Below are 16,195 nucleotides of genomic sequence, written 5' to 3' on the forward strand. Positions count from 1 at the left end.
AATCTGGAAGTGTTTCAAAGCATTAGCTAAAGCCATTTCTTTGGGGGAAAAGTATTAAAGTAGTTGTAATGCCTTTTGCACCATCTCCTGATTACAATAAAACCTAATAAGATGAAATGTTGTTGAAGTCAATTCTTCCTGCTGCAAATTTGAAATACTTAAAAACACTTACATACAATTAGTACTGTACTAAATAAAAAGTATCAGAGTGGGGGTGACAATACTTCATTGGAATAGCTTGAAATAAACACTTTCAGACATATCTTGATTCTGGAAAAATATAATCAAAAGTTGAGAGCATAGAACATCTTCAGGTACTTTGTTCCAATCTGGAGGTTTCTGAGCATATCATTCCTAGAATAAAATGAAGAGGATTTTATACAAAACAACTTCCGATGCCCCTTCTCATTTTCAGAGTCAAGTCAAGTAAAACTTTAGTATAGGTCAGTGATCCAGACTTCATTAAAATATATAATACAAATTATAACATGCATGATAAAAAATAAATGTTGTCATACTTTGCTGTCAACAATGCATGTTTTCTACAGGCTACAAATACGAACTTGGCAACAGGAAAAGTTATCTTGGGATATTTATTTGTCCAAAGAAGCTGCATATAGAATACTTTGGTAAAAATTACAGTACAGCAAATATGACCCCATGATGCAATGCTCCTATCTTTGTAGGGATAAAGTCTTTCAGTGTTGGGGACTTGGCTCTTATTCCTGTTTTGCCTGGCAAAAATTTTTTGCCAACAGGTTTGTTTTGTGCACCAATGGACAATGTTAATTTATTTTGGCTGTCTTACTTTTTTCTCATTAAATCAGTTAGGGTTACTAATCAGTGATTGATAGATACCTCTTAAATGTATTTTGGTGCTTTTGAGTCAGTTAAGACACCTGGCGACTGTCTGGACTAGTCCTTGCAATTTTATTGGCAAGATTTGGTTTGCCCTTGCCTTCTTCCCAGGGCTGACAGAAAACTGGGCGACCGAGGGTTCTAGTCTTGCTTGAGGTATGAACCCAGTTTTTAACCTGGTGCCTTAACCACTATACCAAACTGGCTCTGGCAAATGTTATATACCCAAAAACATTTTGGACATGATTTTTTAACACTAGTGGTGAAATTCTGTGATATTTATCTTCTAATATTGCTGATGTATATTAAATCACAACAGAATAAAGGCCCCCTAAAGTTTATTTTTAAGTTGGGCCAGATATGTTGCTGTGCTCTAATAGCACTAGCAATAGCACTTAAGACTTATATACTGCTTCACAGTGCTTTTACAGCCCTAAGTGGTTTACAGAGTCAGCCTATTGCCCCCCACAATCTGGGTCCTCATTTTACTCACCTCAGAAGGATGGAAGGCTGAGTAAACTTTGAGCCTAGCGAGATTTGAACTGCCAAATTGCAGTCAGATGGCAGCTAGCAGAAGTAGCCTGCAGTACTGCACTCTAACTACTGCGCCACCGCTGCTCATTGGTATATGAGAACTTACCATATTTTTCGGACTATAAAACACCCCAGTGTATAAGATGCACCAAGATTTTGAAGAAGCAAGAAAAAAAGTTTTTGCCCTCCCCAGCCCCCAGGAGCACTCTGCAGGCCTCCCAAAGCCTCTGTGCGCCGTTTTTGTGAAAAATTGGCCCATTTTTCGTAAAAATGGGACACGCAGGGTGAGGCTTTGGGAGGCCAAAAATGGCTGTATTCAGTGTATAAGACGCACCAACATTTCCACCTTCTTTGGGGGGGGGGAAGTGCGTCCTATACTCCGAAAAGTATGGTAATTGAATATAATTTCTATATTCTGTTTGTAATTCTATGTCAAAAATTCTTTGTTTACAAGCTACCTTTGCATGATCTTCCAGGTCCATTAGTATCTCACTTGAAAATCCCAATTTAGTTAATTTGTCATTTATTCGGAGTTTTAAAGAATTATCTGATAAGATATTCTGACTTTTGTGTTGAAAATGAGCTTCTAGTAATACCCAAGTATAAGCAGCCTCTTTTAAAATTTTTATAAACTTACCTCCAAACATAGACTCAGTGTTAGGTACACCTTTTGCTACCTGAAATAGCTTTCTTAGGAAACCAGTTCAAATTTTCTCCAGTTTCTCATATTTGATTTACCTGTGCTCCACAGAGAAGGTGCACCAGTGTCTTATCTTTAAATTTTTTTTAAAGTAGCCAGTACATAGTAGATTCCTCTAGAGCAGGGGTGTCAAACTCACATCGTCACAGTGGTGTCACGTGACTATCGGGACTTTTTTTGTCCCCTTCACTAAACCAGGTGTGGGTGTGACCAGCATGTGACACATCCGGCCTGGAGCCAGGAGTTTGACAGCCCTACTCTAGAGAGAAGAGAGAATTGCTAATAAAAGCTTCTGAGACATGTTTCAGATTCCTCTTGTTTTGGTTGGTTTGTTGCAAACTTCAAAGGGGCTCATGTAAAAGCTTTGTCTAAAAACATTTTTAAAAGAAATCAATAATAAAAATATGAAATATTATACAAATCAAATAGGCATAGATGTAGCACTTCAGTGCAAGCTTTCCTCTCCTCACGTTCTAAATGATTTATAGCAGTTTCAAGAAGGTAACCAAGAAATTGACTTCTGGTTTGGTCTTCTTCGTCGCTAGACGGTCTTTTTTTAGACCACCAGCCCCGCTGTCTGTAAAACTCTGGCTTGAAAAACTCCAAATCCATAAGGAATTGTGAGCAGAGCCGGCGAGATTTGGTTGAGCCCCTGTGAAGCCCCCAGACTGCCTTTTTTTGCTTCTGGGGGAGGAAACAGGCGAGGCTCCCTCTCCAGCCCGCCGAAGCTCCGGACCTCGGGGACCCTTCTACTTTGTAGAACAAGACGGCGTGACCATTCTAACAAGTGAAAACAAAGAAAACTTCCTAATTGAACAGGGTGAAATCGGGACTTGAACCTCAAAACCGCAAGTATTTGTGTTGTGCTGTGCTAGCCCTGTGATTAAACTTAAGTGAGAGATTGAAAGTTTCCTGAAAATGGCGCCTGGCTTCAGCGCAGAGGAAAGTGAAAGTGGATTTGCCTAGTTATTTTAACATGCTACAAAGTCTCACTGTCTGTAACAACTGAAGAGAAAAGACCAAAAATTTTTCCTAAAAATAAGCAAGCTTGACTTTGACTTAACTTTATTTCTAATTTGATCAAGCCTGGGGGAATTTCTTAGAGGACTTTGTGGAGGAAGAAGGGAAAAAAGAACCTCCCTTTTTGAAAAAGTTAGGCTACGTGGCAGAATGGCTTCTAAACAGCCAAAGCAAGATATGAAGGCGGCAGAGGGGGGAATCCCCCATGCACAAGCCGCAACAACAGCCTTCTAGCCAGCAGAGTCAGAGAAAGGAGATTGATCTTGAAAGTTTGAAAGAGTTTATTGCCCAGGCTTTGATGAGACAAGATGAAAATATGGATGCGAAGTTTAAAAAATCTCAACAGGAAATTAAGCAGGAGATCAAAGAAATTAAAGAGGTGGTTCAAGAAAAATATGACAAGGTGACTAAAAAGTTAGTGACAGTGGTGACTGGCCTCTCAGTTGCAGTTGTGCAAACTGATAAGAAAGAAGAGGAATATAAATCTGAGATGGATGTTAAAATGAAGCAGACAGATCATAAAATTTTTAATGTTGATAATAAAATGTAAAGGATGGAAAATGAGCTGACAATGATGCAATTCAGGTCTATGGAATTTGCTATAAGACTTAGAGGAATAAAAGAGGATATTAGAGAAGATTTGAGAAGGATCTGTGCTGATGCCTTAGCTGTGTTGTTAAAGACCAGTCCTGAAGAGATTTTTTGTAAGATGGATAAAGCTTACAGAGTGAATTCCTGGGTGGCTAGACAAAGACAATTGCCTAGAGATGTGGTAATATATTTCACAGATAGAAGAATAAGAAATGATATTTTGCAAAGGTCCTTTGTTTCTACTGTGCAAGTGGATGGAAGAGAAATTGGAGTTTACAAAGAGTTGCCACCTAAGATGTTAAAAGATAGAAAGGACTTTGGATTTTTAGTGTCTGAACTAAAGAAACAGCAAATTCCATTCAGATGGGCGGCCCCAACTGGTATAATATTCAAGTATGAAGGAGAAAGGTATAGATTGAATACAGTTGAGAAAGCGGAAGAATTTTACTCTGTAGTTTTTAAAAAAACAGGTACAACATCCCCACGCACATCTTCAGTGTTGGAGATAAAGGAGAGCGATAAGGAGAAGCAGTTTGAACAAGAGACTGAGGAGCAGTGCAAACAGTTGGAGCGGGAGGCAATGGAAACGCAGGGAGCTACAGGTGGATTTCTAGATGAGCCTTTGTTAGATCTCCCTCTGAAACCTGCATTTGGAGTACCCACTAATACAAGAGAAGTGGCTTTGGACCTGGCCCGGATGGCTGAAGCTAAAGAGCAGCGTATAACTCGAGCAGTTTATAAGCAATTTAAAGAAAAACAACAACAGGAGAGGTCCAAGCCACAACAAGAAAAGAAGGGAGCTAAGGTACACAAGCACGTGAAGCCATGGGGGGAGCTGAGCCGAAGACTATCAATCTGGATGAAAATCTTCAGCAATTGCTCCTATCACTTTAAGAGGTTTCAGATGACAATTAAGTTGTTATCTTGGAATGTGAATGGATTAAACTCACCACAGAAGAGGAGAAAATTATTTAATTATCTGAAACAGTTTAACAATGATATTATTTGTTTACAGGAAACTCATATTCGAATACAAGATCAAAAATACTTAATAAATTCCAGATTAGGAACACAATTTATAGCTTCTAGTTCGGAAAAAAAGAATGGAGTAGTGATTTATGTAAATAAAAGACTATCATCTAAAATTATAGAAGCAGATGATTCTGGGAGGTTTATAGCAATTGAACTTTATACAGAAAATGGTCCAATTTTGGTGATTGGAATCTATGCTCCTAATCAACAACAAGATTTTTATAAAATATTATATTCTAAAATATTGCAATGGGACTATAGATCTATCTTAATTATGGGAGATTGGAATGGAGTAATTGATCCCAAAATAGATAAAAAGAGTTTGGCAAAGTCAAGGAATAGACTGCCACAGATTTTTTTTGATATGAAAGAAGATTTGGAATTAAAAGATATTTGGAGAATACATAACCCAAAAGACTTGGACTTTACCTTTTTTTCAGACAGACACAGATCCTTCTCTAGGATTGATTTTATTTTATTATCATCTGACTTACTTGCAAAAACAAAAAAAAACCAAAGATTTTTCCAAGGACTCTAACTGAACATAGCCCGGTATGGATAGAAATTGAAATGGGAACGATTGAGAGAAGATCATGGAGAGTAAATGAAAATTTGTTTAGATACGAAAAAAATGTAAATGAACTTAAAAAGCAAATGAAAGAATTTTTTGAAATGAATTTGAATAAGGGTACCCCTATTGAAATCGTGTGGGATGCGAGTAAGGCATATATGAGGGGGGTACTTATTCATATGAATTCTAAACATAGATTAAACCGACAAAAGAGAAGACTGGAAATGGAAGCAGAGATAAAGAAGAAAGAGCAGCTACTTATAAAGAACCCAACAGATGAAAGAACACGAGGAGCTATTAAACTTTTGAAAGATCAATTTCATATGCTTATGGCGGAGCAAACAGCAACTAATTTACAATTTGTGAAACATAATACATTTTGTAACGCTAATAAACCGGGCAGATGGTTGGCCTACACATTGAAGCGTCAGAGTACACGGGTTATTGGTAGTATTGACATTGGAGGGAAGGAAATTTTTCAACAAAAACTGATTAAAGAAGCTTTTTTAGATTATTATACTAAATTATATGCTAAAGATGAAATAAAGACTGGATTTATAGATAAATACTTAGAAGAAAAAAGAGTTATAAAAATTTTTAGTGATCAAAAGGAAAGAAAGAGTCAATTAATTACAGCTGAGGAGATTATTGTCGCAATTAAACAATTGAAAACAGCCAAAGCGCCAGGGACAGATGGCTTAACTGCGGTGTACTATAAAACTTTACAAGCAGAAATGATTGAACATCTTAAAGACTTATTTTGTAGTATACAACAAGGGGGTAAAATACCTCCTTCATGGAAATCAGCCTATATCTCATTGATACCAAAAGAGCAAGTAGGTCTTTAAAAACCTGAGAATTATAGACCAACATCTCTTCTGAACAATGATTATAAAATTTTTGCAAAAGTATTAGCCAACAGATTAATGCCAGTTATTCAGGAGGTGATTCATCATGACCAAGCAGGATTTATAGAAGGCAGATACATGAAAGATAATGTAAGGCAAATAATAAATTTATTGGACTATCTTGAGAAGAATAAACAGATATCTGCAGTGCTGGTGTTTTTGGATGCAGAGAAGGACTTTGATAGAGTGGATTGGAACTTTCTATTAAAGACTTTGAGAAAAATGGACTTTGGGGATCAGTTTATACAGGCAGTTTCAGCTATCTATCAACAGCAAACGGCACAAATTATTATTAATGGAAGTCTGACTACAAATTTTAGTATTGAAAAAGGAACAAGACAAGGTTGTCCGCTATCCCCATTGTTATTTATTTTAACATTAGAAGTCTTGTTGAATACAATACGGGACTCAAACTTATAACATGGCATAGCTATCAGGCATGAGGATTACAGGACCAGGGCATTTGCAGATGATCTGGTTGTTACCCTAACACAGCCGATGAAATCAATAATCCAGATGAAAGACATTATAAACGAATATGGTATGATATCAGGATTTAGGTTGAACCAGAAAAAGACTAAGATGATTGTTAAAAATATGATACAAGATCGGAAGCAGGAACTTGAAAGCAAGGCAGGCTTTGAAATAGTATAAAAGGTTAAATATTTAGGAGTTCAAGTTGCAGATTCAAATTCAAAATTATTTCAAAATAATTATGAGGTGTTGTGGCGAGAGGTACAAAAGGATATGGAGACCTGGAAAAAACTGCAGCTGTCGCTACTTGGAAGAATAGCAGCAGTTAAGATGAACGTTTTGCCTAGATTCCTTTTTTTGTTTCAAATGATTCCTGTGCTTAAAAGTGATAAGCAATTGAGAGAATGGCAAAATGTATTGAATAAGTTTGTTTGGAATGAGAAAAAGCCGAGAGTCAAACTGAAAATAATGCAAGATGCTCCAGAAAGGGGAGGCCTTAAACTTCCAAATCTACAATTGTATTATGAAGCAGCAGCTTTGACGCAAGCAAGTGACTGGTTTGGAAGGATAAAGACTGGAATATTGAATATAGAAAGTCACGATCTTGAATTTGGTTGGCATGCATATTTATTTTATGAGAACAAAGTGGATAAAGTATTCAAAAGCCACATACTTAGGAATTATTTGATGAGAGTTTGGAAGAAGCACCGATTTAAATGGGATTACAAAATACCGTTATGGCTGGATCTTGGTCATATCATGTGGAATACAAATATAATGTCACTCGGGGGGGTTTTATACAAAGAAGTTCTTAATATGGATGGGGGCAGATTGCAATTAAAGACATTAGAAATACTGTTGGAAGAAGGGATTAACTTAACTTGGTTACAGTATAATCAACTTCAACTGAGATGGAAAGAAGATCAAAAAACTGGTATAATGATGCATGAAGAAGAATTGGTTAGACATATAAAAGAGAAAGGTCCAATGCATATTAAGAGGGTTTATAATGTTTTGCTAGAAAGGGACTCGGAAAATGAATTGGTTAAAGATTGTATGATAAAGTGGGCACAAAATTTTGCAGAACCAGTGATGTTGGAAACATGGGAAAAAATATGGGTCCAGAATGTTAAATTCACACAGTCGCAGAATTTGAGGGAAAATTTTTATAAAATGTTTTATAGGTGGCACCTAGATCCTAAGAAGTTATCGTGTATGTATCCTAATGTTCAACCAAAATGCTGGAGATGTGATTGCTTAGATGCCACATATTACCATATGTGGTGGACTTGTAAGAAAGTGAAGGCTTTTTGGATAAAAATTTGGTGGGTTATGCAAAATGTTTTGAAGAAAAAACTTGTTTTCTCCACAATTGTTTTTATTGGGTATAGTTAAGGGTTTTACATTGGGCGAAACAAAGTTGATATTGTATATGGTGACAGCAGCGAGATTACTGATAGGTCAATATTGGAAAAATGAAGCTATGCCCACTATTGAAGAATGGACTTTGAAGATGGCTAGTTTTGCGGAGATGGCGAAGATTTCAGCATATTTAAAAGACCGAATTCAAGAGATTTATGTATGGGAGTGGAAAAAGTGGATAGATTATGTGCAGAATAAATATCAAACTAAGAAATATCAGATAGCTTTTAGCTGAATGAATGTATTATGTAGGGACAAATTAATAGAGTTTTATGAAGGTATAAATAGTATATAGGGGATGGAGGGATTTAAGTTTTATAAAATGTATTTTTCAATTAGGATTTTATATTATGGAAGTCCAGGGGGGAAAAGGGGAGGGCTAGGGAGGGTATGGGGGGTTTGGGGGGGGAAATTGGGGAGAAAATGTATTTGTAAAACTTTTTAAATAAAAAAAAAGAAGGTAACCAAGAAATTGTTGTTTTTTTCATGTTTTCCATGAGGTGGGATCATAGCATTTCTCAATCTCAACTAGCTGTCTTCTTACAGGAAATGGGATTTAAAAGAGTGAGTGGAAGAGGCAGCAGATAATGGTTAACAGCAAGCACTAAGTAAACTAGATACGGATGGTTAACTCAGGGAACTGAAGTAAAAATATAGGGTTCACCCCAAATTAAGAAAATAATGCCTGTAGAATAAAGGATCCGCCTTCAAAACTTCATAAGAAGCAGCTAACCAATGTAGCACTAAAAAGTTCACTTGCTTTTGTTAGGAAAGATAAATTTCCTCATCCATAGATTGTTCTTTTAAAAAAATCCCTACTTGACTAGTGGTGTGTAAAAGTCCTGTGCTCATAAGTATAATGGTAGGATATACTGAGATGTGCTATTTATTACACCTTCTATCATGTCTACACACCTCACAGAGGGCAAAAGGGTAGATTGACATTTTAAAAATAATTGTGAGCCACAAAGGAATAGGTTTGCTGACTAGCAGCAAGAGCCTCCATGCGGTTAGGAGATGTTGGAGATGCTCAGCAGCATGTTTTTTGAAGCAGAAGGGGCTGCCAGAACCTAAGCATTGATAAATCCTTACTAGTGATGGTGATGTTTGGTGGCAGCAGATTGGTTGTTTTTCAAAACTCACTGGCAGGTGGTACAAGGCTGCTTTGTGGCCACAGACTGTTTGTTATGCAGGCCTACCTTATACAGAAAATGATAACTTTGTATACCAAATCACTAGAAATATTTTAAGACTAAAATAACTAATGGAGCAAATTTCAGTTCCCTCATATTTTAATTTTTTTTGAGAAATATGAAAAGATTTCTCAATTCATCCCCTAAGGTTTAGAATAAGCAAGGCTAAAATTTACCCAAAGTATATTCAATTAAAAGTAGTTATTGATAAACACATTGTCAAGGGAGATTCCCCAACAAGCCTGAAGGCTTGCCATACTTAAAAGGGTTCATTAGGGATGTGAGATTTATTTTATTAAATTTACACACTGCCCATCTCCCCAATAAGGTGACTGAATGCTTACGGATTTGATGTGACAGGAATCACAGAACAAATAAGAATGGCTCCCTTGTCCACAGATTGCTGGAGATACTCTTTTTTGTTCCCCAAATGCATCAAAAGGCTTAGGATGCAGGTTATAGTCGTGTAAATTGAACAATTCTACCACCACCATGAACACTAAAAGAAACACCTGCTGGATCAAGTAGTATTTCTACCATGACCAACCAGATGCCCTGAAAAGCCATGGTATTAATAGTACCACAGGTATTGAGACACACAATACTACCACCACTGTGGTCTCCTTCCTATTACGTGTGCATGTAGTGCGGACTCCACCGCACTATTGTACCAGAATCCCTTGTATAGCCCATGTTGTTCATGTTTCTGCTTAAATATCTGGCCAAACGCAGGCGTTTCTGAGGAGCAGCTGCATTTTTCCCCACTGTGAATCTGCTATTCTCTTGGCAGCCCACGGGAAAGTATCTCAGGCAGCCACGTATTATAAAAGAAGAGAAAGTTACCAAACTTTCCTGCACGTGCTTCCTCCGTAATTTTCGGTAACAGTTCTTAGAACAGCGCTAAAGAAGAAACTAATTAAGTGTCCAAGGAAATAAATCGATAAAAAGCAAAAGGCAAGGAGCTTGTAGTTTTATTTCAAAAAAATGCATCCCGAAATCGGCACTCGTTCCTACGCTGAAGTCGCGAGAACCAAGCAGCGCCCATCCTCAGGAATGTCTTTCTCGGCGTCACGTTCCAATCCACGTGTCAGAAAGTTCTAAAAACGTATACATGGATTGGCCGCCTTTCGGTGACTGTCGTTTCTGATTGGCTTAAATTGTTGACTTTGTGTGCCTCCTGAATACGGCTACATTGGCGCCATTAATCATTGGCCGATTCACCGTATGCAGGCTTTAGATTGGTTGCTGTGCGGCCGAGCTTCTAATTAGGGTTGTGCTCTGGCTATGTCGGCCGCGTTGCTGGAGATGGAGATGGTGGGAGCGGGAGCAGTACCGGTTGTGCCTCGGCCGCGGCCGCTGTTGCTTCTCGGTCCTCCCCGTTCGGGTCGTTCAGCACTGTTGTTCCGCGCAGCACTAGCGGGTGCTTCCATTGTCTCCTCGGCTCGCGTGTTGTTTTTGGCACCGCGGCCCCTGGAGCGGCTTCCGGGCGGGAAAGCAGCTGGAGGAGGAGCAATCCAGGTGTGAATGAAACGAGGGTAGGCTTTGCAGTTCTCAGCCCGTGTGGAAACTGGAAAGGTTGTTCCTGCAGTATGCAAGATAAACAATGTATCTGTATGAATTGGTGGGAATTTACTGGGTTGTTATTTTACATTTAGCAGGTAGCAACTTTTTCTCCTTCAAAATTTCCTATGACTTTAGTCGTGGGGTGAGAGATATGACCGGAATTTTGGGGTATTTAGCTTCATTCTCTGGGACTCCAGAAAGCCAACATATTTTCTCTATATTGATTAATCACATTGCAGAAAATTTGGAAGAATATTATTGGGAAGGAAAATAATTTCAGAAAAATATTGATAGACTTAAATGGGCCCATGGGTCTCAAATGATTAATATATAGAATGATGTTCAACATCTGTAGGTATAAATGCACATTTTCTGTCATTAGCCTGCTATGGGGATGGGTTTCAACATTAGTGACTCTAGTCTAGTGCTGGGTATTTATTGCAAGATGTAAATTGTGGGTTTCAGCTTTTCAGTATCTGCCATGATTTAGGGAAAGTGTTTTTACAAAGGCTATCTTGATATCTGTCATGACTTTGTGTCTAACACCCTTGGTCACTAATGTGTTGTTGGCTTTTTTTGTCTCAAGAAAATCCATTTCCTGTACCCATCTTCCTTCCAGGAGCTACTTCAACTGTTGGCCTCCCTGCACCAAACCTTACCTAATAGCCCCTCCATGATTGCACTGGATGGTTTGGAAGAATACCTGAACAATTGTTCCAGTGCCTGTACAGCAGCCCAGTTTGTAGCCCTGTTGCTGGACACATCTAATCATTTCACTCAGAAACGTAGTCCTTTGTCTGTGGGTTGCCAACTAATTGTTTCCATGAGGTTTCTGGGAGAAGCTGGGGAAGAAGCAGAACATTTCTCAGCCATTGAACGCTACTTCCCAGCAAAACTGTGGCTGCATCCAGACACTGGGAAAGATGGTGGTTTAGATAACCAAAGTTTAACCAGACTGATTAGGGCACAACTCTTCCAGCCAGGAACAAAGGATCAAGAATGGATAGTGAAATTTGATGCACAAGGTAGCATGACAATCTCTCTATTGCCATGCAAAAATGAAACTGAGAATGAAACAGTTTCTGAAAATAGGCCTTCTGATTCTTTGATACCACAAGTTGATGTTACTCTGCCTAGCTCCCAGATTTAAAGACTTCTGGACAATCCTTTGATCTACAGCAAACACACCTTCCATTAATACTGAATGTATTTTTTTTTTAATCAAAGTTTGGGTTTTTCATTTAGACTGAATTGGCAAGTTGACAATTAAAAGAAATTTAATCAATTTTAGTGTTGCACAAAGTTGGAGGTAGCTTGTATGCTATATGGTCAGTTACAGTATTCTCTTCACTGATTCCTCTGGAAGGGGTGGTGGTTTGGGCTGCTCCAGTTTCTTCTCATTGATATGGATTTGTTAGCCTTTGGAAGAAAGGAGGGGGTCCCATAATAAAGTATACTCTGCACAGTAATTGTCCTAAGTTCTCTCAGGAAGCTATGTAGGAGAAGCCTTCTAAAATGTCTATTTGGAGAGTGTCAAAAGGGCTTTTCGGCACTTAGGTCTTCAGCTGCTATTTACAAACTGGCTGGAAATGAAACCAGATTAAGGAATCCCTTTTCAGATTTCAGACCCAGTCTTTGCTTTGGCTAAAGTGATGGCCTGATATTCATTGTGCATTATGTTTACATAGGCCCTGACCAGTGGATTTTCCTGCTTATCTCCACTGAATCAATAAAAAGGCCATCCCTTTCATTACTCTATTAGTGAACTTGTAAAAATACTTTTAATGCCACAATTTTCCACACACACATACTTAAAATGCAGCTTTTGCTGCTGTTCTGGTGAACTTGTGAAAAAAATGGCAGTGAAAGACAATGACTAGATGGGCAAGGATCTTCCATTAGCCAATGGGAGTGGAGGGGACTGCCTGCAGTGAGATGGGACATAACAATCAAGCCAGGCAGCACCACTTGAGCTGGCCCAAGATAGAAAACTAAGTGTCAATTTTGAATGGAACCTGGCAAAAGTCATTTCTCTATTCCTCAATTGCCTCACAGAGTGGGAAGGGGGAAGGAGGATGAAATACGTTGTTAGGCAAAACACTTTCTCATGGAAAAAAAGGTCATCTCTACAGGTGGTGAATAGAGACAGGGGGGAGTGCCTGGAGAGCCCACCAATTAACCTAATTGGCCAACGTAACTTGTGACTTTTGGGGGAGGGAGTTATTTCCTATTATACTGAAACTGCGGGGAAACATTTAGAGTTGGTTTTCCATTTGATTGTGCCAATATGATGTACCCAATAAAGAAGTTCTTAGAGGAAGACCTTAGCCTCAGAATTCTTATTTGCTTGGGTTCATTAGTCGGGATCATGACATTACGTTTGAAGTAAAGAGGAAAAAGACGGGCAGAGATTACTTTAAGAAATGGGGCAAGCATTTGTCGTCATGCATATGACTCCTAGAGCAAGACTCTCCAAACTCTTCAGTCCCTTTCAGATGATTCATTGATCCCCAATTATATGAAAATAATAAATGCAGTATTATTACTTCAATAGTACTACAAGTAATAGACCCTTAAGATAGTTCCATGGACCTTTTGGAGTTGATATTGCTCACTTTGAGGAACCCTGCCTTGGAGGAATGGCATTACTATAACAGTCCCCATCTAAAATTACCATTTGTACTTATGGATAAGACCATCTGTGGATAAGCTGAGTCTTGGATTTTTAACCAAAATACCATGAACAATATGCCACTGCAGTTAACTGCCCTGCATTTCTCATGGTATTTTGATTAAAAACAGGAGTCAGCTTATCTGCAGAGTGGCTAATACATGAGTATGGGAATATTGGTACTTTTAAAAAGTAATTAAATTTATAATTGCCATCTGTAAACCACCCCAGTCACCATGCCTAAATTTGATTGATAAAAATACAAGTGCATCCTTGAATAAGCTGAACCCAAATTTGGGGTATGTTTGGCACCTAAAATTCTCAGTTTATCCACAAGAATATGTGGTGGGATAGCCTTCTGCCTGTACTAGATAAAGGGCAGACAGGTTCCAGGACTGGGTACCACTTGTTCTCAATTCAGGCCCAGAGAATCCGTGGCCTAGCTGTGGAAGGCAGTGTCTTTGCCCTAAGGCTAGACCTGAGACAGACGAGCAGAATGGACTTGCAAAGACTGGATATTATATCCAAAGGCCCATGTGTAGTCGCCACAGTGTTTTACCCCTTCCATGATCCCCGCCTTGTAAAAGACCTCCCCAAGTTCTAGGCTGAAAGTCATGTCTTGGCTGTCATCCAATATCAGCCAGCAGAGCTGAAAAGCTGCATCCCTGATAGTGGCTGCAAAGAGGCTTCTGTTACATTGATAGAAACTATCATTACCATTAAACAAGGCCAAGCCCTGGACTCGAGTGTGCTGTTCAAAGGGTGTGAGGTTAGATGTAACAGTTTGTGAGTGTAAGATCAGAAGCTGAAGTCTTCAGAGACTGCCTACTCTTGCCTTCCTGTGTGCTTTTTACAAGATTGAATGAAAACCTGTGAAATCAAAACGTGCCAGTTGCTTTCACTGAGTTCCAGCAGATTTGACGGTACTAGCAAGGCTGTGGAGGTTATTTGGGGAGATAAAATGGGGATGGAATTGATCTTAACATTCTAATAGAGTAATGTTGTGTGGAGTTCGACTCCCAGAATTCTCCAGCCAGCATGAGACTCGGCTATGTCAATAGTGGGGTGTGTGTGTGTGTGTATGTCTCCCAGTGGACTGGTGACATTTTAAGATGGCTCCATATCTACTCTCATGCCAGGTAATGTATATTTTTAAATATGGATTGTTCTTATATTTTTAATAATGTGTCAGGTCTGCCAATTTTGGCTTGGTATCTTGTTGGCATCCTGCCATTCAAAGGCTAGATGGGAGGGGGCACAGGGAGAACAAATGGGCAATAAACATGTATGGGGATGTGATGAGAAGTAGGGAGGGGGATGACAGCTTGACAAAGACCAGGGAAGTGGGGAACCAGTTTGTGCCAGCACTCAAGGCCACACACCCTCCCAAACATCCTAGCGTGTCTCAAAACACTTTTGCAGCTCTTCATATGAGGGGAAATCTTTGCAACTTTTTTGTGTGGGAAATTTAATTCTAGCCTGACTTTACTGCAGCCAGCAGCCTTTAGGAAAATAATCTTTCACTTCACCCAAATGGAGCCGAAGGTCTTTTTCTCCTAAGGGACCAGACTGGGTCAGGTCAGTGCAGTGCAGAGGAGAGGAGAGCAACCAGGATGATTAGGGGACTGGAGACTAAAACATATGAAGAACAGTTACAGGAACTGGGCATGGCTAGTCTAGTGAAGAGAAGGACCAGGGGAGACATGATAGCAGTGTTCCAATATTTGAGGGGCTGCCACAGAGAGGAGGGGGTCAACCTGTTTTCCAAGGCACCTGAAGGCCAGACAAGGAATAATGGATGGAAACTAAACAAGAAGAGATTCAACCTAGAAATAACGAGAAATTTTCTTACAATCAACCAATGGAACGGGCTTGCCTTCAGAAGTTGTGGGAGCTTCATCACTGGAGCTTTCAAGAAGAGATTGCACTGCCATTTGTCAGAAATGGTTTTCTCCTGCTGGGGGGGTGGACTAAATGATCTACAAGGTCCCTTCCAACTCTGTTAATCTATTAATCAGGTCTGACATTATGCTTATTTTAAAATATTTATTGATTTATTTAAGTTTTGTATGCTTCCCAGTGTCACTTGGGTGAGATGGGCAGCTACATGAATTTGCTAAATAAATAATTATTAAATAAATATTAAATAATTATTTAGCCAATTATTTAATTGGCTACATTGGCTGGGGATGGTGGAAGTGGTAGTTCAGAATGTACAGAAGTAGGGTTTTGATCAAGGGGCTTTGTTAAGGAAGATGGATATGGCACCTTGAAGATAAAATCCTCCACTTCCTGTACTGGCAGGGAAGATTTAATTCCCCCACCCCATTTGCATATTATTTTTTTGCTTGGAAGAAATCTGGGCTTATGCCCATGATATAAGGGATTTCCTGTGACTAAGGGGCTGCAGATTTTGCAATTTTGTCCTCTGGGTGGACAGCCTGCAGCAAATAGGCTGTGTGACCTCTGTATCGTGGCATAGAAATTGCCAGTCCCTCTGTGATTCCCCAGCAAAGACTTCTTATGAACTGAGACCACCTGACTAAGGATGTGTATATGTGCCATCCTTTGTATTTTTTGTGGTGGCACAGTGGTTAGAATGTATATTGCAGGCTAACTCACTGCTCACTGCCAGGAGTTCAATTCTGATTGTCAGCC

General features: G+C 39.1%; 1 protein-coding gene across 1 annotated transcript; it reads left to right on the forward strand.

Annotated features, from left to right (window-relative positions):
- Positions 1-10,261: 10,261 nt before the first annotated feature.
- SWSAP1 (SWIM-type zinc finger 7 associated protein 1) lies at positions 10,262-13,186 on the forward strand. The gene is made up of 2 exons (XM_034434539.3): positions 10,262-10,821; positions 11,453-13,186. Exons 1-2 carry the CDS (start codon positions 10,588-10,590, stop codon positions 12,014-12,016), a joined length of 798 nt encoding a protein of 265 aa, XP_034290430.1. The 5' UTR covers positions 10,262-10,587; the 3' UTR covers positions 12,017-13,186.
- Positions 13,187-16,195: the final 3,009 nt, after the last annotated feature.

Source organism: Pantherophis guttatus, chromosome 2, assembly GCF_059756535.1.
Source record: "Pantherophis guttatus breed Tessera chromosome 2, ASM5975653v1, whole genome shotgun sequence".
In the NCBI taxonomy this organism is placed as follows: domain Eukaryota; kingdom Metazoa; phylum Chordata; class Lepidosauria; order Squamata; family Colubridae; genus Pantherophis; species Pantherophis guttatus.